At 37.2% G+C, this 22,555-nt stretch overlaps 1 protein-coding gene across 3 annotated transcripts in view; it reads right to left on the bottom strand.

Annotated features, from left to right (window-relative positions):
• Positions 1–15,880: 15,880 nt before the first annotated feature.
• The window catches only part of LOC138693297 (pro-resilin-like), a 33,682-nt gene continuing 27,007 nt past the window's right edge, over positions 15,881–22,555 (bottom strand). Inside the window, exons 3-4 of one of the 3 annotated variants that reach the window (XM_069817163.1) lie at positions 21,901–21,969; positions 15,881–21,843 (exon numbers count right to left, since the gene is read on the bottom strand). In XM_069817163.1, coding sequence (XP_069673264.1) covers positions 19,643–21,843; positions 21,901–21,969 — 2,270 coding nt within the window. In that variant the 3' untranslated portion in view covers positions 15,881–19,642. Of the gene's footprint in view, positions 21,970–22,555 lie in introns of all 3 variants that reach the window. The other 2 variants (XM_069817164.1, XM_069817162.1) reach the window with 2 other exon arrangements.

The following is a 22,555-nucleotide window of genomic DNA, read 5'->3' as shown; positions in this document are numbered from 1 at the left end:
GGCCCACATTTCAGCTTCGTATTCAGGCCACTGTCAAACTTGGACGATCATAGCATATATAGGGCGCAATGGGCGCAAGAATGCCTAAGTGTACGGAATCGACCGGGTCCAGCTCTCGAAAATCTAAGCCAAGAACGTTTCACGGGCACGTTCAACTTTGAATTACAGAACTTAATGCGGGTAGTTTGATGAAATATTGAATATAAAAAATTTTGTCCGAAAATTTTATTTACGATATGGAAATAAAAATATACGGCAATATAACGTTTATTTTGAGGTTGTAGTGGCTTAATATAAGGTTATAATATTTTATTGAAATATAGGTACACATTTTCAAAGAACTGAATAACAAATATGGGCTACACATACGAAAATACGTATGTTGTGGGAAGTTTTGATATTACAAAGTTTTATTAAGCGATGTATGATTGTAACAGTAATAAAATTCTACAGGTGAAAATTCTGTTGAAGTTACGTTCGTTAGACAAGATATTGAATGAAAAACAAATGTAAAGTTAGAACTCCACTTAAATTGTATAGAAGCTTGTACGCATCTTCATTGTAATATTAATGTATACAATTCGCTGTACTCATGTGACATGTTTAAAGCGTGCACTTTATATAAATATAGCAAGTGAAGAATAAGTTCTTTGGTAATCGTGTATACTGTATACTGTAATTCGTTTCGAAAATGTTTTCTAAAACGATCGCAAATAATCCCTTCGGGTTTTCTATAGCACGCGACACTGAAGGATTTTTTTTATGAGAAAGATGGAAAAATGATCTAATTTTCAGAGAGAAAATACTTTGGAATGTGAAGAATTCATATAACGTTTCAGTTGATTTGAAAATATATTAGAAAATATATAAAAATTGGAAAGAATTTATTGGTGTAGTTAACTTAAAAGTGACAATTTAACACGTGAAATAAGGAACATGAAACGCACATTTCGCTTCACTTAGTATGTGCAAGATATACTAAAAGCCTGTAACCATACAAAAAGTCTAAACGTATCTAACGTAATGTCAGAGATTCGTATATGCAAGGCATACAGAAAGCCTAGCCTAGCATAACCTAATCTAACCTGTCACAGATTTCCGCACCGTAAAACTTAATGGAAAATGCAAGTTGGAAGTTTCAGTGTCGCGTGCAATAGAAAAGTCAATGCAACTTCAGACTTGATACAGTGTATATTGTCATTTCTTCCGAACATGTTGTATTTCAGACAAGACATGTTTAGGTCGGAAAACATTTCGTTACTAATAGATGTGAATTGCGCATCTTCAGGCGTTCGCCATCAGTCTCTAATCTCTGTTCTACTTTTGTCCACTATTTATTCACAAATTGTAGCTCCTTCTACAGACTGAAATCTGTCTATACCAGGCATGCCAAAACTCTACACATTGTGCACTTGTCTCTGTGCGATGTGCAGTTCCTATTCCCCTACCTGGAGGGAGTGAATCGGCTTGGAGGGGAGCGCGTCAGGGCTGTACATTACCTGCAGTAGCAGAATAGCTTTTGTTTCAGTAACACAGATCAGTACGGGTGCTCATTGAGCTGTGATTGTGAATGCGTTATGAAAAATAAAGTGAAGAGTCCACAGATATAACGAGGAAGGGAAATCACGAATCTTATAGGCTAACACAATTGTTATAATGTTCTCCTCAGCCAACAATAATTATTTTAAAATGAAAGGCTTTCATCAGCCCATGCCGAGCTAATAGTCTTGTGATGGTTTATATGAGATTAGTAAAGTACTCAAAATATGATATTCGCCAGCGCTTATTTCTTAATCAGCACTCTCATGGCAAAACAAACGTGACAATAGCGTTGTTTTGGAGTCTGTACTAACACAGCCATCAAAGGTCAGACGAATTACGACTTATATTTCATAAGTTGATAAGTGAAGAAAATATTGAGTGAGGAATACATGTGAGGCTCCTGAGGTTGTAAGGGAGCGAAGAAAGCAGCTATTTGCAAGGCGGAAAAATTTTCTGGAAAAATATATAATGGCGAATTTTCCATCTCACGTCACTGTGTTATGTTAATATACTTACGTTAATAAATCTTTAAACCTGACAAAAAGAAAATGTCCTCTTTTCACAGCTTGTGAACTACGCTTTTAACTCATTTCATTAACGCTCCCAACTTTCTGAGACTTTCTCTCAACGTTTCCAAATAAACTATATGTAAATATAAATTCAAGCTTCATTTATCCAATTGATTAATATTAATGTGAATTTATGTTTACATACAGCAAGGAAATGATTTCAATGTAAAAACCTCACATGTCCTACTGCATGTAATAGGGAGTATAATATTTTCTTCAACATTTGTGTACTAGTGATTCCAACAATGCTTAAAGAACAATGAAAGAGTATTACTTTGAAATAATTGGTACCTACTACGTAAAATGAAATACTGTGTTGGTTTTTTTTTGTTGTTTCGAAATTACTGCAATATTTATATTTAATTTAAATACTGAATATTGATCAGGTTAATAAATTATGCTTTACAAACCCCTGCTTTGTGAACCATAACTAAGTAAGCCTAATGTTTCTTGTGTTACAATTGTCAAATATAGACACTGACAATAACTGTGTTTTTTTTCTTCTGCTAAGTGTATTCGTAATGTCAAAATGTCAATTTAATTTAACACTAGAAGCGCAGAATAGAATTTTGTACACCCCTCTGGCTAAGAAATGGTAAGAAGACGCAATCTGCACAGATCGGCGATCCTGCGCGCATATGAACTGCACATTCAGTGTCACATTTCTGGCATGCCTGGTCTAGGTATTTCGTAAAGTACGACAAACGCGGTACGTAAATTCAGACCAGATCCTTAATGTGCGTTCACTATAAAAAATCTGAGTGCAAATTTACGTTAAAAATGTTAAGATAATGTGAAATGGCGAGTGAGTGAAATTTAAAGTAATAATGTGCCTACATGTGTCAGATGTTGAAAGCAAATAAAAGCATAATATATAGTGCACAAGGATAAGTTAACACTAAAGTAAAATCTCTTCCATATCACGTAGTTATGACGTAATGGCGGACCAGATTAACTGTAATTGTATTTCATGTGTTTGCTTAACAGATTGATGTATACCAGATCTTCTATACATATCATTGCTGAACATATCAAAGTGTTACTTACTAAAACATTGCAATCTCGGTGTGATTGTTGAATTGATAATGTTGTTTGTATGAGATTAGTAAAATGACATTACATGTAACGTATAGGGGCCTACAAAATAAATAATAAAAAACTTAGACTATCTTTACAATGCGGATTTTGAACGAGCACCGGCATGTAGAAAATATAAACATAGAGTGGATTGTAAACTATGGGAAGTGGAATGCAATAAATTATATAACATTTATTTTGATTCGATGTAAAACGAAAAATAAACCAGAGATTAAACCCTGCTAACGATATTTATCTTTGAAATGTGAGGACAAATAATTAGGACTGTATCACTCAACTATTAACGTAGAAATCAACAAATGTAACAATGTGAACAGGTAACTGGAATTAGACTGTGTAATAACATATCATGTAAACATGTTCATCACAAGGCAGAGAGAAGCAGAAATATAGACATGTTCAACAAGAGTGGATTTATTGCTAGTCCTGTGTCCTGTTCCCACACAAAGTTGTATCAAAATGTGATATCTTGTACAGGGACATCAATTTATTTTTACTAACATTTCTAATATTAACCTGGCTATACCTTTGGATCAACGATTAAGAATCAGAAACACCGTTTGCTACCTCCTTCCACGACTGGAGTTCGATGATACTGGCGTAATATACAAACAAATCACTTTACTAGGAATACGAGGGAAGAAAAGTAGTTCATCCATTTACGTAAACTAGGAAATATCGCGATTTTGAGTTTGATAATTTTCATTAGGTTTTTGTTTAATCAAAATACAGTACAGTATTAACAATGAGTGTTTTTACTCACGAAGTGAGCTGTCCATGTTGACGTATTCATTATACAGTGTATATTATACTGTCTACAGCACATTACCGTACAATATAGAGAATGAAGTTAAATTAAAAAATAATCATAACATGGATATTTAAACACATTTTTCAAAATGGTGGCCGCTCATTTCGATACAGGCTTCAGTTCTAATGTGCATATTATTGCACTATAGACTATTGTACGTAATTCCAATTACCAGGTTCGTACTTCGTATCAGTAACTCATGTTGAAATAATTGTATACCTACTCTATAAAAGAGACCTTACGTACTGTAAATTTAATCTTCACTTCTGCCCGATCCGAAAAGATAAAATTACTCAGACATGCTATCTACTGTCCGTCCAAGTAGTTACGTCGCAGCGTCGCAGAAAGGGTGGAAATCACGTGACAGTTAATTACTTAACGAGGCCCTTTTATTTAAGTTATTTTAAACAATAATTGTATGGGTATAATATAACGTAGACGTCCAATTCCTAACAGAAATTAATGTTCCCAGAAAAGAGCTAAGACAGCCCAGCCACTAGCATTTACAGAGAGGCGAATAGAAGCAGGTGAGGAAAACCGGGATGCGACGTAGGCAAATGGATAATGATTCAATATTGAAAGCTCTTTCGTCACTGGAAAACGCGAACATATTTTTGGAACGTATTGTTTACTATGACAGTAAGGATACTATGACTGTATATGAGGTCTTGGATCTGTGTTGAGGACGGTTGAACTTCATTAGTAGAGGGGGTGGGAGTGAAGTACATTAAAAAACTCAGGTACAATAAAAATTGAAGTAAAAATAAAATGATGTCTCTGTATATTTTGTTATGTAATTGTATCGAGAGATATGTGGATGTGGGCAGAACTTCGACATCTGTTACTCAACATACACGGGGAAAGAAAACTTAATTGAACATAACATCAAATTAGGAACACACAAATCTACAAACACGATGTGAGCACTGCAGAAGCTATAAACCCACCTATTCCGTCCCAAATGCCTTATTATCTTTTATTCTGTCGTCTCTTGGTTTTTTCCGCATTTATTTGTCTACAGGGTGTAAGGGGTATAGGCTAAGTGCCGTCCTTTTCACAGTCGTCGGGGACGGTCTACAGCAGCCGTGGCTAAAATGTGACTCACGAGGACATTGTGGCTCGCAATGATAGCTGTGCATTTCTCTTACTTCCTGCCTTCCCCAACCCCCTCCCTCTCACTCACTGGAATCAAACTCCGTTCCATTTGCTTATTTGTCTCTGACCTGCGAGTGGCGTATCGTCGCAATGTCTCTCTCGAAACCATGTACCTCTACAAAAATGAAAGTTTCAAGTAGGATGGGAGGACGCATTTTTTTGCTGCCAATATGATGAGAATATTAAATGTATGATTTGTTCAGATGTATTACGAGGCAACGGTTGTATAACATAAAACAGCATTATACTACATGTTACTCATGAAACATTAAAAGGTGAATTATTATTATTATTATTATTATTATTATTATTATTATTATTATTATTGACGGCCGGGTAGCTCAGTTGGTAGAGCAGCTGGCTACGGACTGGAAGGTCCGTGGTTCGATCCCAGGTGGTGACAGGATTTTTTTCTCGTTGCCAAACTTTCAGAACGGCCCCGAGGTTTACTCAGCCTCGTATAAAATTGAGTACCGGGTCTTTCCCGGGGGTAAAAGGCGGTCAGAGCGTGGTGCCGACCACACCACCTCATTCTAGTGCCGAGGTCATGGAAAGCATGGGGCTCTACCTCCATGCCCCCCAAATGCCTTCATGACATGTTACGGGGATACCTTTACCTTTTACTATTACTGTTATCTCTGTGCGCCGATCCTTTTTCAGCAGATGTGCGAATAATGCGGTTAGATCTTCAATTTAAACTCACAGATTTACAATGTGATGTTAAATGAAAGCTAGATGTAAGGACTTGACAAATGTTGAAATTTTCAAATCTTTGCCAAAAAAATAAATATCCGAAGCCATGTTCGCTACAACTTACGTTTGTGAAAAATTATTTTCAACAATGAAAATAGTAAAAACCAAATTTAGATCATGACTGACAGACAAATACCTTCGTGATCAACTACGACTGGCAGTAAGTGACATAATTCCTGATTTTGAAACTCTGTCGCAGGGACATTCTGAAGACAATTAATAGGTTGTGATAATGTGTCCTATGCTTTTTTGTTCATACTAAACATTAGTTTGTAACCTTATGCTGTATAAAATTTTAAATGGTTGACATAAGGAAAATGAAATCCGTTAATAAGTCAGACAGTTGCATCACTTCCCTTTCGGGTGTCCGCCTCACTCCATAAGTGCTATGCACGTTGCAGGTTACACAGTGGCTCGGCGCGGAGTGACATTTTCGCCACGGCTTGTCTACAGGATCAAAAAATGTCCATACAACTTACGGTCAAAATTTGATAGTTTTCCCAGAAAAAATATTTCTTCTCTTACTTTATTCGCATTATACCGCTTGTATCATTAGTAAAATTACGAAAACAATTACATCAGTAGGTATATCTAGCAAAGAGTTAATATTAGTTTAAATAAATATTTGTGTTCTTTTATGTTTTCGTGAAAATAAATAAAAATGCATGCTTAAATTTGTTAATATTCTGGTGTGAGAGACGTGGCAACGTGTTCAGCAGGCAGTACTCTGCACAGACGTAAGTACGAGTCAGCTGAGTTCAAGCTCCCTGTCCATAGGTATACTGCAGAGCGGATGGCAGTTCAATACAGGGTATTCGATAAACAACTTACATCATCATTCACAGTTTAGGAATATCATATGTTATTAATTTATGGAGAAAGTCACCGTAATTCAAGTAAGGCAAGAAGATGTACCGTCAATGTTTTCCGCAACGAAGGTTACCCAATCGGCGAACTTTTGTAGGGATTTATCAACGATTATTAGAAACTAGGGGTGCTATTCATAGACATCTCGCTAGTCCGCGCTACAAGCGTGCTAAACTAGCCCCGGCTATCGAGTGATTACTTGTACAGGATTCATATATAATATCACATCGCTAACACTGGTTTCTGAATAAGAAAAATGTTAGTTCGCTGATTATCCACCGGTAGCCCGCGCTAAGAATGTCTATGAAAATCACAAACCCAGAAATTTCTTTAAAAATGGTACTGCTTTATGGAAGCGGGAGAGATTAAAGTGTTGTATTGAAAAAAATGTTCGTGTGATTTTGTGCATTAAACCATTATTGTTTATTTTTTAGACGTACGATAAAAAATGGAACAATATTGCTAAATAAAACGGAAATTTACCATAAAGTTCTATTAATGAGATTGAAAGTTTGTATTTGCTGTTCGTTTTATGTAAACAACCCCTGCATTAGAACAGAGCATCTGTTTTGTACCGGTATGTCTGTATCCGCTTGAGCTGTACTGTGTACTTGTAAAGTCCTCCTCTCCATCCAGCAACGTTACCAAACGCATAATATTGTAAACTTTAATTAAATATTGCAATTGTGAGGACTTTTTTATTCCTTATGGCATGAACAATCATCAGTTAAAATAATGGCACTTATACCCCTTGCATACAGTATAAAGCGTAAAGCCACAATTATTACAATAGGTGTACTCAATATACCGTATGCTTTTTCTCGGTTTAGGATATAGGGATTTTACAGGCTTGGACCTATAAATGATGTTCTCTTGTTTCACAGATTGTCAAAGCCTGCTAATTTATAATCATGGCCCACTGTTTAAGTTATTTCCAACCCTGGGCCATAAGCTTGAAACGGTGGAACCAAAAAGGTGTACTAGTGTGGCCGTCAAATTACCCATAGTTCATCTCTTTTTCCGGTGTGTTAATCAGCTGTAATGTTCGTATTATTACGATTACTAATTCTGTTTTGTGTTGTGACTATTTTGAAAGTCTAGTAAAATTCAACGGGTGTTATTTTTATAAAAGCTAATATTCTTTTCTGTTTGTGGATATAGTGAACAGTAATACATACTAGGTTCAAAAAGTTCCCGGAATTTGCTAGCATCATAGAAACAACGTACCTTAAACACTATTCTACAGCATTCCCTTCAAAATAGTTGCCTTCCGCAACAACACACTTTTGCCAACGCGTGTAGAGTTCCTGGAAGCAGGCCTGGAAGCCATTTTGTGAAACCCGTCTTAGTGCTCTCGTCGCGTTTGCGATAACCTCTTCAGCATTGAATCTCCGTCCTTTCAGATGACTTTTCAGACGGGGAAACAGAAAGTAATCAGGTGGTGAGAGATCAGGAGAGTATGGTGGGTGATCCAAAGCAGTTATGTTGTGCCTGGCAAGAAAATTCTTTACAATAATTGCGCGATGAGCAGGTGCATTGTCATGCATAAGGAACCAGTTGTTTTCTACCCACTTTTCTGGACGTTTCCTTCTCACTGCGTCCCAGAGGCGACGGAGGGTTTCTACGTACAATTCTTTCGTTACAGTACGACCTTCTGGAATGAACTCATGGTGCATGAGACCCTGAGAGTCGAAGAAAACTTCCAACATAACTTTGCTTTAAGTGAGCTTAAATGCGACAGGCTCATGTCAGTAGATTTACTGGCATGTGAAAGAACTCCTGCGGGACAAAATTCCGGCACATCCGGCGATGCTGATATAACCTCTGCAGTTGCGAGCGTCGTTAAATAAAACATAACATTTAAAATAACTTTGCCTTTGGAAGTGTCCCTAGGAAATTTTTGCTTCCGAGGAGATGTTTTCGATTTCCACTCAGATGACTGTCGTTTAGGGACTGGGTCGTACAAGTAGCACCAGTTTCATTTTGTTTAAGAAATCACCATCTTCATCAGCCATACTGATCATGTCCCCAGCAAAACACAGAACTTGATGTTTGTACTTTGCTCTGTGGACATAATTACAAAATTCGACGAACAAACAAAACACTATGATAAACAATTGCCTACAACTCAAAACCAATAATTGCCAGTATCAACAAACTTTAAGGAAATGACATCATGAATGTTACCAACAAAACAAATGTATAATATCCCTTGTTATATATTAATACGAAAAATGGTAGTAAAATTCCGGGAACTTTCTGAACCTAGTAGTAAAAGAAAGCAGAAATGAAGTGTTCAGTCCATGTAACCATAACACGTTTAATAAAGCTACAGTGAAATGTACGTGGATATAATAATCCATCAATTTATTCCTGTTATTTCCACAACCATTCTAAGCCATTTACGTATGACAAAATGTCATTTTTGGAGCTTCATATGTTAGATCATAGGTGGATATACAGTGCAGTTAAGTGTAATTTTTTAAGTACCTGGCTTTCTAAAATACCGTACTATACAGAAAAGTACCTACATTTTTTGGGATAAATTTCAGAACACGGATATCTTCCTTTTTCTCTTACTACAAAATTCCAACCTTGTGCACACAAAATAAATTATTGGCAGTGAAAAGTGTCTTTTCGTAAGCATGATGATGCGCATTTACCAGTATTAGGTCATGTAGCAACTACATAATGATAAAATAATAATGATGATAATAATAATAATAATAATAATAATAATAATAATAATAATAATAATAATAATATACACTTTGAAAACGCTGTACCCTATATTGATATTTTGGTTCAGCTGTTACACCACACACGTAACAACTAACCATTAATAAAATTTGAATTAGAAATTTAAATTTCGCCATGTGAAATAGCAGCTTAAAGCAGAAGTTATATGCTTGGTGGTATTTCGCGAAGGATTATGGGGCATAAAAGGTGTAGTTTGATGTTACATCCGTCCCATCGCTGTCAAGCATTTTTCCTAGGATCGCTCTCTCCTTTCTTTTTATCCTCGAAGGTTATTTCTTACTTGTTTTTATACATAGGTTTCATATGACAATGTTAAATCGCTTTATACTATACTCAGAAAAACACAAGACATATATACACACGGTTTACAGTCATTTGTTGATATTTACCAGTGCTCCTGTTGTAACACAGTCGTCCTGTTTCTATGACGTCCACGCAAACACACGCGCAGCTCGCTCCGTCTTCTGGGAGACACAGAACAGGCTAAAAGTCTTCGAGCCGTGATCGAGGAGTTCCAATGTTGTAGCGAATTAGATATTTGCTCTGTGGCGACCTCATTGAGAAAAACAAAGTACTACGTATAGTTAAAATGGACCGAACTTGTTCACTGAAGAATAATCCAGTGTGTCGTTTAAGGCGGAACTCAATAAAATAATATTAACAGAAGATTTATAGAAAACCTATTGATTACGTAAAACGTTTATACTCAAATTAAGATAATAAATACAATATGGACTTTCTTTAACACTGTAGTTTTTTTTAGTAGGTTGTTTTACGACGCTTTATCAACAGCTTAGGTTATTTAGTGTCTGAATGAGATGAAGGTGATAATGCTGGTGAAATGAGTCCGGGGTCCAACACCGAAAGTTACCCAGCATTTGCTCATATTGGGTTGAGGGAAAACCCCGGAAAAAGCCTCAACCAGGTAACTTGCCCCGACCGGGAATCGAACCCGGACCACCTGGTTTCGCGGTTAGACGCGCTAACCGTTACTCCACAGGTGTGGACATAACACTATAGTTTAATTTATTCGATAACCATGTATGTACAAAACTCATAATCAGGATTGACCGCGAAAATTACATGATACATATGAGCCGTTTAGAGCAGAAGTGGTGTATGTCAAAAATGGGTAATGAGGGTTGGAGTAAACATTCTGTAGAGTACAGCGCAAAGTAGCAATTAATGTTGAACTTATTTAAACTATTAGTAGTCAGTGGAGAGCACGAAAGACATATTAATTGCTACTTTGCGCTTTATTTTACAGAATTTTTACTTTAAACCTCATTATCCAATTTTGACTTACACCACTTCTGCTCTGAACGGCTCATATTTTACGTAAATTATATACAAAACTAACATTTTACACGATTTTCTACGAGACTTAATACATTATTGGTAATTTCCTAGAAGACGATGCTCACGAGAAGAGAGTACTCTATGACGTCATGCGTGTGTAACGTCATAAATTGTTTCACAACAACAACAACGTTATTGTAATTATTTAACAGTGTTATTTTATTGTACATAAAATATATAAAAATGAATGTGAATATACCTTGTTTTATTCGTCGTCAACTTCTAGGCTTCGATTACTAGTAGGCCTACAGTATATGCCTCTATTGAATTTTCTCGTCCAAATATACGATTCGTCTATCTCGGCTACTGTGTCCTGTCCTATTTTTTTTTACAAGATTGTTTATTGTTGCAAGAAAAAATTACATATATTAAAAAACATTTTACAATATCATGCTATTGTAATACTCGTATATGAATACTCTCGAATATTAAAAAAAATAAAAAGTTGTAACTGGGTCACACCCGAAAAAGCTAGCTGCATTCATTAGTTCAGTATTATTAGTGCCGATAACAAAGCAAATCTTTGTAATATTCTTGAACTCTCTTTACGTTGAAATCAATTTAAGATGCTGTTACTTCTACGGTCTTACTAATAAAAACTCTATATACAGACGTTTAACTGTCTTATACTTATACAATGAGTAACTCGTTTATAAGTCGTGTATAAATTCCTTACTAATAATCACTACATACGTCGTGTATAACAGTATAACTGTTACACAGATACGTCATAGTTTCGTCATTACTTCGTTACGAAAGGTAATAGAATATCTGAGGTTCTCTACTGCATCCGGTAGAGCGCTCTAGTGTGGCATGTTAAATATCGATAGTACAACTGGCTCTAATCGATTACCACACTACATTTTGGTCAAAGAGTACAAGCTACAGCAATATTATTCTAATAATTTTATGATCTTTGGTTTGTTTTTCTGTGGTTACAAGGTAAACATCATCATAAAATGACAGTCGATACGAACAGCTGTTAGAGGGGCTGCCATTTTTTCCCTATATACAACGCTTAAACAAGGGGTTTCGTGTATATAACTACTGCAAAGCAATTCCCATTGTATAGTTACAGCCTGTTTATACGTCCATAGCTTATTCACGGTTTATTAGTAACGTTTTCTGCCTCAACTCTGCATAAGTCTCGTACAAAAACTATACACGGTTTATTAGTAAGACTGCTAATGTATAACTATGTAATAAACAATAGGCCTATACTAATGCTAGGCCCTGCTGTACTGTAGCCTAATTTTAGCGTTTTGAAATCATGAATTAGTAACAGTCGATTTTATTTTTATTTTATTGGGTTATTTTACGACGCTGTATCAGCATCTAGGTTATTTAGCGTCTGAATGATATGAAGGTGATAATGCCGGTGAAATGAGTCCGGGGTGCAGCACCGAAAGTTACCCAGCATTTGCTCGTATTGGGTTGAGGGAAAACCCCGGAAAAAACCTCAACCAGATAACTTGCCCCGACCGGGATTCGAACCCGGGCCACCTGGTTTCGCAGCCAGACGCGCTGACCGTTACTCCACAGGTGTGGACGTAACAGTCGAAAATAGCTTTCTTGCAACATAAGCACATGGAAAGTACGGAACATTTTGATTCGATTTCTTTTATTTACAACATTAGCACTACAATTTTTACAGTCCTTTTCTATTGAAAATTGGAATTAATCCGTGAAGCAGAGCGAGTTTTATGCGTAGAACTTCCAGTTTTTCCTATTAGTCCTCCTAATTTTAACCATGATGTCACTATAAGTACGATAACTTTAGTCACCGACAAATCTTTCTGCCGTAGACATACTTGCTCGAGCTGATTTCATGACTATCAGCCTAGGTCAGCCGTGGCGAAAATGTGACTCGCGAGCACATTGTGGCTCGCAATGATGGCTATGAATTTCTCTTGCTTCCTACCTCCTCCAACCCCCACCCTCTCACTCACTGGAGTCAAACTCCGTTCGATTTGTATTTGTCTCTGACCTGCGAGTGGCGTATCGTCGCAATGTCTCTCTCGAAACCATGTACCTCTATAAAAACGAAAGTTCCAAGTAAGATGGCAGGGCGCATTTTTTTGCTGCCAACATGATGAGAATATTAAATGTATGATTTGTTCACAAGTATTACGAGGAAAACGGTTGTATAACATAAAAGGCATTATACTACATGTCACTCACGAAACATTAAAAGGTTACGTATTATTATTATTATTATTATTATTATTATTATTATTATTATCATTATTATTATTATCTCTGTACGTCGATCCTTTTTCAGCAGATGTACGAATAATGCGGTTAGCTCTTCAATTTGAACTCACGATTTACAATATGATGTTAAATGAAAGCTAGATGTAAGGACTTGATAAATGTTGAAATTTTCAAATCTTTGCCAAAAAATAAATATCCGAAGCTTCGTTCTTTCGCTTGCTCTGTTGAAGCCATGTCCGCTACAACTTACGTTTGTGAAAAATTATTTTCAACAATTTAAACAGTAAAAATCAAATTCAGATGACAACTGACAGAGAAATACCTTCGTGATCAACTCCGACTGGCAGTAAGTGACATAATTCCTGATTTTGAAACTCTGTCGCAGGGATATTCTGAAGAAAGTTAATTTTAGGTTGTGATAATGTGTCCTATGTTTTCTTATTCATTTCTTTCTTCGTTACCGTCCTAACATTAGTTTGCAAACTTATACTGTATAAAATTATATTTAAGTGTTTGACGTAAGGAAAATAAAAATCCTTTAATAAGTCAGACAGTTGCTTCACTTCCCCTTCGGGTGTCCGTCTCCCTCCATAGGCGCTATGCACATTGCAGGTTACACAGTGGATCGGCGCACGATCACATTTTCGCCACGGCTGCACTAGATCATTATAATATACCCAGATTGCTCGGCCTAATAGGCTTTGACGGTAACAACTTTTGTTAGGTTTACTATACTGCCATCTAGTTGTTACATAAGGAGTCACGTCATAACTCCCATTTGAATTGCATTAGCGACTGTACTGCCATCTCGTGTTCGTTTACGGCGGACGGGTGGCGATCCTGGCGGTTGTTCTCTTCAAAGTGCAACCGATTTTAACATAGGGATAAGCAATCTATTATATATGTAATCTGGGCTATCAGACACTCACTAAACAATTGAAAGTAGGTTTAGATTAGTATTTTTTCATATTTTTAGTTAGAGTTAAGGAGCGTTATCTATTTATGAAAATTAAAACCTAAGTATTAATACCGTTGTTATTGTATGCTTTAATGTTGTATTATAACACTAATAAAAACATTTTCGTATCAGCTTTCAACTCGTTCTAGCAGCTCAGTTGATAAAGCACAAGTATGGAAAATGAAGAGGAGACTCACCATGGTTTGATTCTCGTTATATCACAATAACTATAAAACAATGAAAAGCTTACCACTGAAAGTAAAATCTTATGAAAACAAAGACTGTAGTCTCATTCTAAAACAGGAAACCCTTACAGGCGTATTCTACGTGGAAGCGTTGCGGGCTGTGGTAACATCACAGTCTAGTATATATAGTCACGAAGCTCAATACATAGTAAGTATGCATCCATAGATAGTTGCTAACCACTAGGATCGCTACTATCGCCTCATCATAGACAATGCGAAATAGTAACTGCACACTCAATTGTTCCTAGTAACCTCATAAACTCAAGCTTCGTGACTGTATATACTACAAAGCAAGCGCATTTTTCTGACCTTGACGTCGTGCGCGGGCATCAAGCGCTAAGTATGGAAAGAGGAAGGGTTGTGTATATGAATAAGCAACCTGTTGGATTAAGAAAACAGTGGTGCATTAACTTCAAACGGAACGTGAAATTTTATGTCGTTATTTTTATATGGCTTCTTTCTGTTTAATATTATCTATATTGTCTGTAAAACAAAAGTACTAACACTGAGTTCTTAATATTGCACTTGTGTTTTAAATCTTAATAACATAATAGAGAGTTAAGAAGGAATATTCACTTAAATTCCATAGTAGTATAATATTATACTGTATTAAGTGGATGAAACACATCATTCATAAAGAAAGTGATATTCCAAAGAAAGAGATTGAGTATGACATGATAAGTTGGAATTTATATTGATGGTATCTTTAGCCTTACAAAAGTAATCAATAAACTAATCAAAACAATATTACAGTACAAAGCAAAGTTACCTAGGTGCTGTATATGTTTTAAGTGTAACTAATATTACATAACAAAACTCTTATCGCATTATGCTTTTAAGCTGATATTTGTGAGCAACATCCTATCATCAGAATATTAAATTATTTTCTCGAAATCTGCTGAAGCTATAGAGCTGACATTTTTACAACATATGGGCACGTATCTTTTGCTTATGATGTAACAGTAGTTGCTTTGTTAATTAATTTCCTTACAAACAATTTCCATGCGAATATTTTCAAAAATTTTCAATACAGTATCTTCAGTAATACGTATATACGGTATATTAGATTTACGAAAACATTCTGTAAGGCTACTAAATAAATAGGCCTATACCTGAAAATTTCACTTTTCGATACGAAAAGTTGAGAAAATATTTCTTTTGAATAAAAAAATCAAACTTGTGAAAAATGAGCATTAAAATTAAAACTTACATTCTTATAATGCACTTATACTTCTCAGGCAAATATAAAAATTAACATGGATACAGTTTTAATAAGTTCTCTTCGCTTTACCCATTGAATCAGTGCTGGCTATCCCTGAATATAGCTCGACCGAGCGGCATATACCACCTCTTTCGTCTGTCTCTTTCCTTTCCGCTGTAAAGCGCTCAGGCTCTCCTGAGCTCTAAAGCGCGCGCTTTCGCCTATGGGCATCAATTGACATGCCTGTACTAGACTGTGGTAACATCCTGTGGCGAATTTTTTCGAAAGTGAGGGGCCAATTTTCATTTACGTGGAGGGGTAAAGTGGAATTCAGAATAAAATCTCACATTTATACAAATATATAAAAATATTTATTGGTTTATAATATAGATACAAATACTATACACTTATAAAATTATATGTACACACAGCTCATTGGCTGCACCACATCGTCCCACAATTAAGTGCCTAATATTTCTGCAACGAAAATACAATAATATTCCGCGTAGCAGGAAAGAACAATGAACAGGAAAATGGATACAATAAAACACTACAGTCTCGTTATGAAGAAAGTTATTTGCTAGAAGAAGTCTATTTGCATAACTGAGAGATATTTTTTTTTCCTTTTTTTTTAAATATTGTGCTTAAAGTGGTTTAAATTATTCAACTATAATAATCATTACATTACGATAATTGTATCTTAGAGAGCACATGGCTGTTTTATAAACACTAATGCTTTCATTAGCTTACACACATTTTTAGAGGAACTCGAAGTTAAACGGATTTCAAATGAAAATTGCTATTTAGAGAAATATTTAGAGAAATATTTAGAATTTCCTGAATTTAGAGCACTTTATCTTTCTGAAGATATTTTCCATTCCAATTTTTGTTTAAAATTTGTGACCTGAAATATATATTTGCAACAAACTTTTACTACGCATAGAACACAGATATTATAAAATTTATAGTAAGCATTGGGTTTTGAGTCTATAAGGAAATATAGTAAATTTCTATAACACTGTTCATAAAGCAATACACAGTGAAGAGAAGCACTGAATATAAGAAACGCCCTACTTTACTTCCAGTATTTCATTTAAAAGACTGCAACGGACTGATCTGAGATAAAAAAAGTTTCTGTGTACGTGATGATGGAAGTCTGTTCTCTGAATTTTAGCGGCACGGTACCGATTCTCTTGAAATATTTCAATTCTCTTTCCATTACAATTCCACTTTTGCTTCATTGTATAATGCTATTTCTTGTTTCGCTGCGTGTGGATTGCTATAGGAATATCTTTAACCTTTAGATTCACATTCGTCTGTCATTTGTTTATAAGAATTGCATTTCTACACACGGACCTGAATAGGAATGTCTGATATTGTTATGAATCAGAGATGCTAGTCACAATTTTAGGGCACGCCTTCTGGTTAAATCTTTGCTTTTCATTGGCATCCTAGGATGATATATGCAAATCTTTGCGACAGTCATTTTTCTAGCATTTTAAATCTTATCTGCAGACGTGGACAAATTATTAGCAAAATTGAAGATTTTTATTATATATTTTTACAAAATATGATCCTTCAATTTAGACTACAGTTCATATTTTTGTGTATTTCCAAATAATTAGCCAAATTGAAGATTTGTATTGTATATTTTTCAAAATTTAACTCTTCAATTTGGACTACATTTGATATTTTTGCATATTTACAAATTATTAGCAAAACTGAAGGTTTTTAATGTATACTTTTACAAAATTCGATTCTTCAATTTGGACTACAGTTGACATTTTGGATATTTCCAAATTATTAGCAAAAGTGAAGATTTTTGTTTTATATTTTTACAAAATTTTGCTCTTCAATGCAGTTGAAATTTTTGCTAATTTATAAATTATTAGCTGAATTGAAGATTTTTATTATATATTTTTACAAAACTTGACTCTTAAATTTAAACTAAAGTTGACATTTTTGCATATTTCTGTCTACTGTAATGATGGAAATATGCAAAATTGTCAACTGTAGTTTAAATTGAAAAGTCAAATTTTGTAAACAGAATTATCATAAAAATCGTCAATTTTGTTAATAATTTGTCCACGTCTGTACAATCTATGTATTATTTTACCAGCTAAAATGGTGGACTATTACAGGAAATATGGTGTCTTCGAACACAAACCGTACCATTGTAGTTAAAATATATGAAATTCTAACGTACCCGGTTTACAACTTTTTCAGCTGTAATTCAGGACAGGTCAATAGTAATTTTATTCTGAAAGCGTCGATTATATTTTAGATTAATAATGTGAATTTCAGAATAGGTGTATGTATTCAGATTGTGCAACTGAAATTCAGGAAAGATCAATTGTATATCAGAAAACGTTACTTGTAAATCAGAAAACGTCAATTAATTGTTGTAGTTGAGGTTAATGAATTTAAAGTAATCATTTTATTCAGAGTGTACAATAAAATCGAAATTGTGAAAAGATAATTTGTTTGGTAGTCATGACAACTGACTGTTTTGTTTATGTGATTGCATATTATAAAAGTTTAATAGATACGATGCCTTCTGAAATTAAAAATGATGTTTCCTGAATTACATCTGATGCTACCTGAATTAGAATTAATCAATCTGAATTACATCTGATGCTGCCTGAATTAGAATTAATCAATCTGAATTACATCTTATGCTGCCTGAATTAGAATTAATCAATCAGAATTACATCTGATGCTGCCTGAATTAGAATTAATCGGAATTACATCTGATGCTGCCTGAATTAGAATTAATCAATCTGAATTACATCTTATGCTGCCTGAATTAGAATTAATCAATCTGAATTACATCTTATGCTGCCTGAATTAGAATTAATCAATCTGAATTACATCTGATGCTGCCTGAATTGGAATTAATCAATCTGAATTGCATCTTATGCTGCCTGAATTATAATTAATCAATCGGAATTACATCTGATGCTGCCTGAATTAGAATTAATCGGAATTACATCTGATGCTGCCTGAATTAGAATTAATCAATCTGAATTACATCTTATGCTGCCTGAATTAGAATTAATCAATCGGAATTACATCTGATGCTGCCTGAAGTAGAATTAATCAATCTGAATTACATCTGATGCTGCCTGAATTAGAATTAATCAATCGGAATTACATCTGATGATGCCTGAATTAGAATTAATCTGAATTACATCTGATGCTGCCTGAATTAGAATTAATCAATCTGAATTATATCTGATGATGCCTGAATTAGAATTAATCTGAATTACATTTGATGCTACCTGAATTAGAATTAATCAATCTGAATTACATATTAATCAATCTGAATTACATCTGATGCTGCCTGAATTAGAATTAATCAATCTGAATTACATCTGATGCTACCTGAATTAGAATTAATCAATCTGAATTACATCTGTTGCTGCCTGAATTAGAATGAATCAATCTGAATTACATCTGATGCTGCCTGAATTAGAATTAATCAATCTGAATTACATCTGATGCTACCTGAATTAGAATTAATCAATCTGAATTACATCTGATGCTGCCTGAATTAGAATTAATCAATCTGAATTACATCTGATGCTGCCTGAATTAGAATTAATCAATCTGAATTACATCTGATGCTGCCTGAATTAGAATTAATCAATCTGAATTATATCTGATGCTGCCTGAATTAGAATTAATCAATGTGAATTAAGCCCACATCTGGTGCTTTCCGACTTACAATTGAAAAATCTGAATTACAGCTGACCTTTCTAAAATTCACTTCATTAATCTGAAATACAACTTACTGATCTTTCCTGAATTACAGCTGGGAAAGGTGTAGTATGAACGTGACACTACCCGTTTTCGCGTCTAAAGTTTGACACCAAAATTAATAAAAAATATAGTTTAACGAAACGTCTGATATTGGCTGTCTTTTTAACGAGTTTGTAAAAGGAAAACGTTTCATGATTTGCATCCATTTCTGTTGATCATAATATCGTATTTTCATTATAAAAATATAAATTCGCTCTGATAAATTGATAGAACCTTTCGGAACCGAAAGGTCGCGAGCCTGAAGAACACCTGCATCTAACTTAATAATTTAGACCCGACTCCCCCGCCCTAGTACACGTAGCCGCCGTTGCTGGCGTAGCCCTGGCTCCTGGTAGCCGGCACCCCGTAGCTGCGAGAGGGAGCTGACGCCTTCCTAGAGGAGAAGGATCCGGACGACCTCGATGCAGGCGCCCCGTAGCTGCTGGAAGGGGGCGCTGGTGGTTGTGGGGCTCCATAACTACCTGACGGAGTTCCAAAGCTTCCTGATCCAGAGCCGGCAAACGACCCTGAAAATGGGGCTCCGTACGAAGAAGAAGGCGCCGCCGGGGCACCATAACTTGATGAGGGGGCTCCACCGCCTCCGCGGCCACCAGATGGAGCTCCATAGCTAGATGATGGAGCTGCTGGAGCTCCGTAGCTTGATGAGGGTGCGCCACCACCTCCATGACCACCTCCACGACCACCTGATGGAGCTCCATAGCTAGATGATGGAGCTGCTGGAGCTCCGTAGCTTGATGAGGGTGCGCCACCACCTCCATGACCACTTCCACGACCACCTGATGGCGCTCCATAGCTAGATGATGGAGCTGCTGGAGCTCCGTAGCTTGATGAGGGTGCGCCACCACCTCCATGACCACCAGATGGAGCTCCGTAGCTAGATGAAGGAGCAGCTGGAGCTCCATAGCTTGATGAAGGTGCGCCACCACCTCCACGACCACCAGATGGCGCTCCATAGCTAGATGATGGAGCCGCTGGAGCTCCATAGCTTGATGAGGGTGCGCCACCACCTCCATGACCACCTCCACGACCACCAGATGGAGCTCCGTAACTTGACGATGGAGCTACTGGAGCTCCGTAACTTGATGAGGGTGCGCCACCACCTCCACGTCCACCAGATGGTGCACCGTAGCTAGATGATGGAGCTGCTGGAGCTCCATAGCTTGATGAGGGTGCGCTACCACCTCCATGACCACCTCCACGACCACCAGATGGAGCTCCGTAGCTTGAGGAAGGAGCAGCTGGAGCTCCGTAACTAGAAGAGGGGCCTACGCTACCCCCACGACCACCAGATGGCGCTGAGTAACTAGATGAGGGCGTTCCACCACGTCCTCCAGCTGGAGCGCCGTAAGAGGATGACGGCACACTTCCAGTTCCGCGACCACCGGAATAACTTGAAGAAGGACCAGCTGGAGCGCCGTAACTAGACGACGGAATGCCTCCACTACCAAACCCACCACTTCCAAAACCACCGCTGGGAGCACCATAGCTTGATGATGGCACACCTCCGCCTCCAGATGGAGCACCATACGTCGATGATGGTGTATGTCCACCTCCAAATCCACCGCTAGGAGCTCCGTAACTTGTTGATGGAGCACCACCACCTCCTCCTCCGAATCCACCGCTAGGAGCTCCATAACTTGATGAAGGAGCACCACCACCTCCTTCTCCGAATCCACCGCTAGGAGCTCCATAACTTGATGAAGGAGCACCACCACCTCCTCCTCCGAATCCACCGCTAGGAGCTCCATAACTTGATGAAGGAGCACCACCACCTCCTCCTCCGAATCCACCGCTAGGAGCTCCATAACTTGATGAAGGAGCACCACCACCTCCTCCGAATCCACCGCTAGGAGCTCCATAACTTGATGAAGGAGCACCACCACCTCCTCCGAATCCACCGCTAGGAGCTCCATAACTTGATGAAGGAGCACCACCACCTCCTCCGAATCCACCGCTAGGAGCTCCATAACTTGATGAAGGAGCACCACCACCACCTCCTCCGAATCCACCGCTAGGAGCTCCATAACTTGATGAAGGAGCACCACTACCTCCTCCTCCTCCGAATCCACCGCTAGGAGCTCCATAACTTGATGAAGGAGCAGCACCACCACCTCCTCCGAATCCACCGCTAGGAGCTCCATAACTTGATGAAGGAGCACCACCACCTCCTCCGAATCCACCGCTTGGAGCTCCATAACTTGATGAAGGAGCACCACCACCTCCTCCGAATCCACCGCTAGGAGCTCCATAACTTGATGAAGGAGCACCACCACCTCCTCCGAATCCACCGCTAGGAGCTCCATAACTTGATGAAGGAGCACCACCACCTCCTCCGAATCCACCGCTAGGAGCTCCATAACTTGATGAAGGGGCACCACCACCTCCTCCGAATCCACCGCTAGGAGCTCCATAACTTGATGAAGGAGCACCACCACCTCCTCCGAATCCACCGCTAGGAGCTCCATAACTTGATGAAGGGGCACCACCACCTCCTCTGAATCCACCGCTAGGAGCTCCATAACTTGATGAAGGAGCACCACCACCACCTCCTCCTCCAAATCCGCCGCTAGGAGCCCCGTAAGTGGTGGAAGGTCCAGAGCCGAACCCGCCAGGAGCTGGAAATAATTTGGTACAGTGCTCCATTACCTAAATGTTAATATATTTGTGTACATTGTCAAGACGAAGGCTACAATTAAGTTTGCCTAATCGTATATTGTAAAAAGTGGCAACAATAGAAGATTGACTATAATAGTGACTTTGGCACTTTTTAGAGAAAGGTTGCGCAACGACTTCGTTTATGAGATCCACATTCACTTCTGTTCTGCGTACAATAGTCTGAAGGAATTAAGAATAGATCCCTAAGACACGCAGACGAAAATCTATCTATGGGAAAGAAACCAACGAATGTAGTGTGTAAATTAAAATGTTACGTGTTTTTTAAATTTGCGTTTGTAATTAAAATACTGTCAGCCACCATTAGAGGCTGATTGTAAAGTATATCTTTAAATAATCGTAATATAATAATTTGAGCAAAAGGCAGATAAGGAGTTACATAAATGTTTATAATTATTTAAAACGACAGAAAATATAAGATTAAGATCATTTCTAACTTGAATGTTTTTATTCGAGATACAATTGATAAAAAATATAACATTTTAGCGTAACACGAATTTGAGGAAGTCTCCGCTAGATGCTGCACAT

This window comes from Periplaneta americana, chromosome 17, assembly GCF_040183065.1.
Source record: "Periplaneta americana isolate PAMFEO1 chromosome 17, P.americana_PAMFEO1_priV1, whole genome shotgun sequence".
Taxonomy (NCBI): Eukaryota; Metazoa; Arthropoda; class Insecta; order Blattodea; family Blattidae; genus Periplaneta; species Periplaneta americana.
Note: the sequence above shows the minus strand (reverse complement) of the source record. Positions and strands in the feature narration are given on the sequence as shown.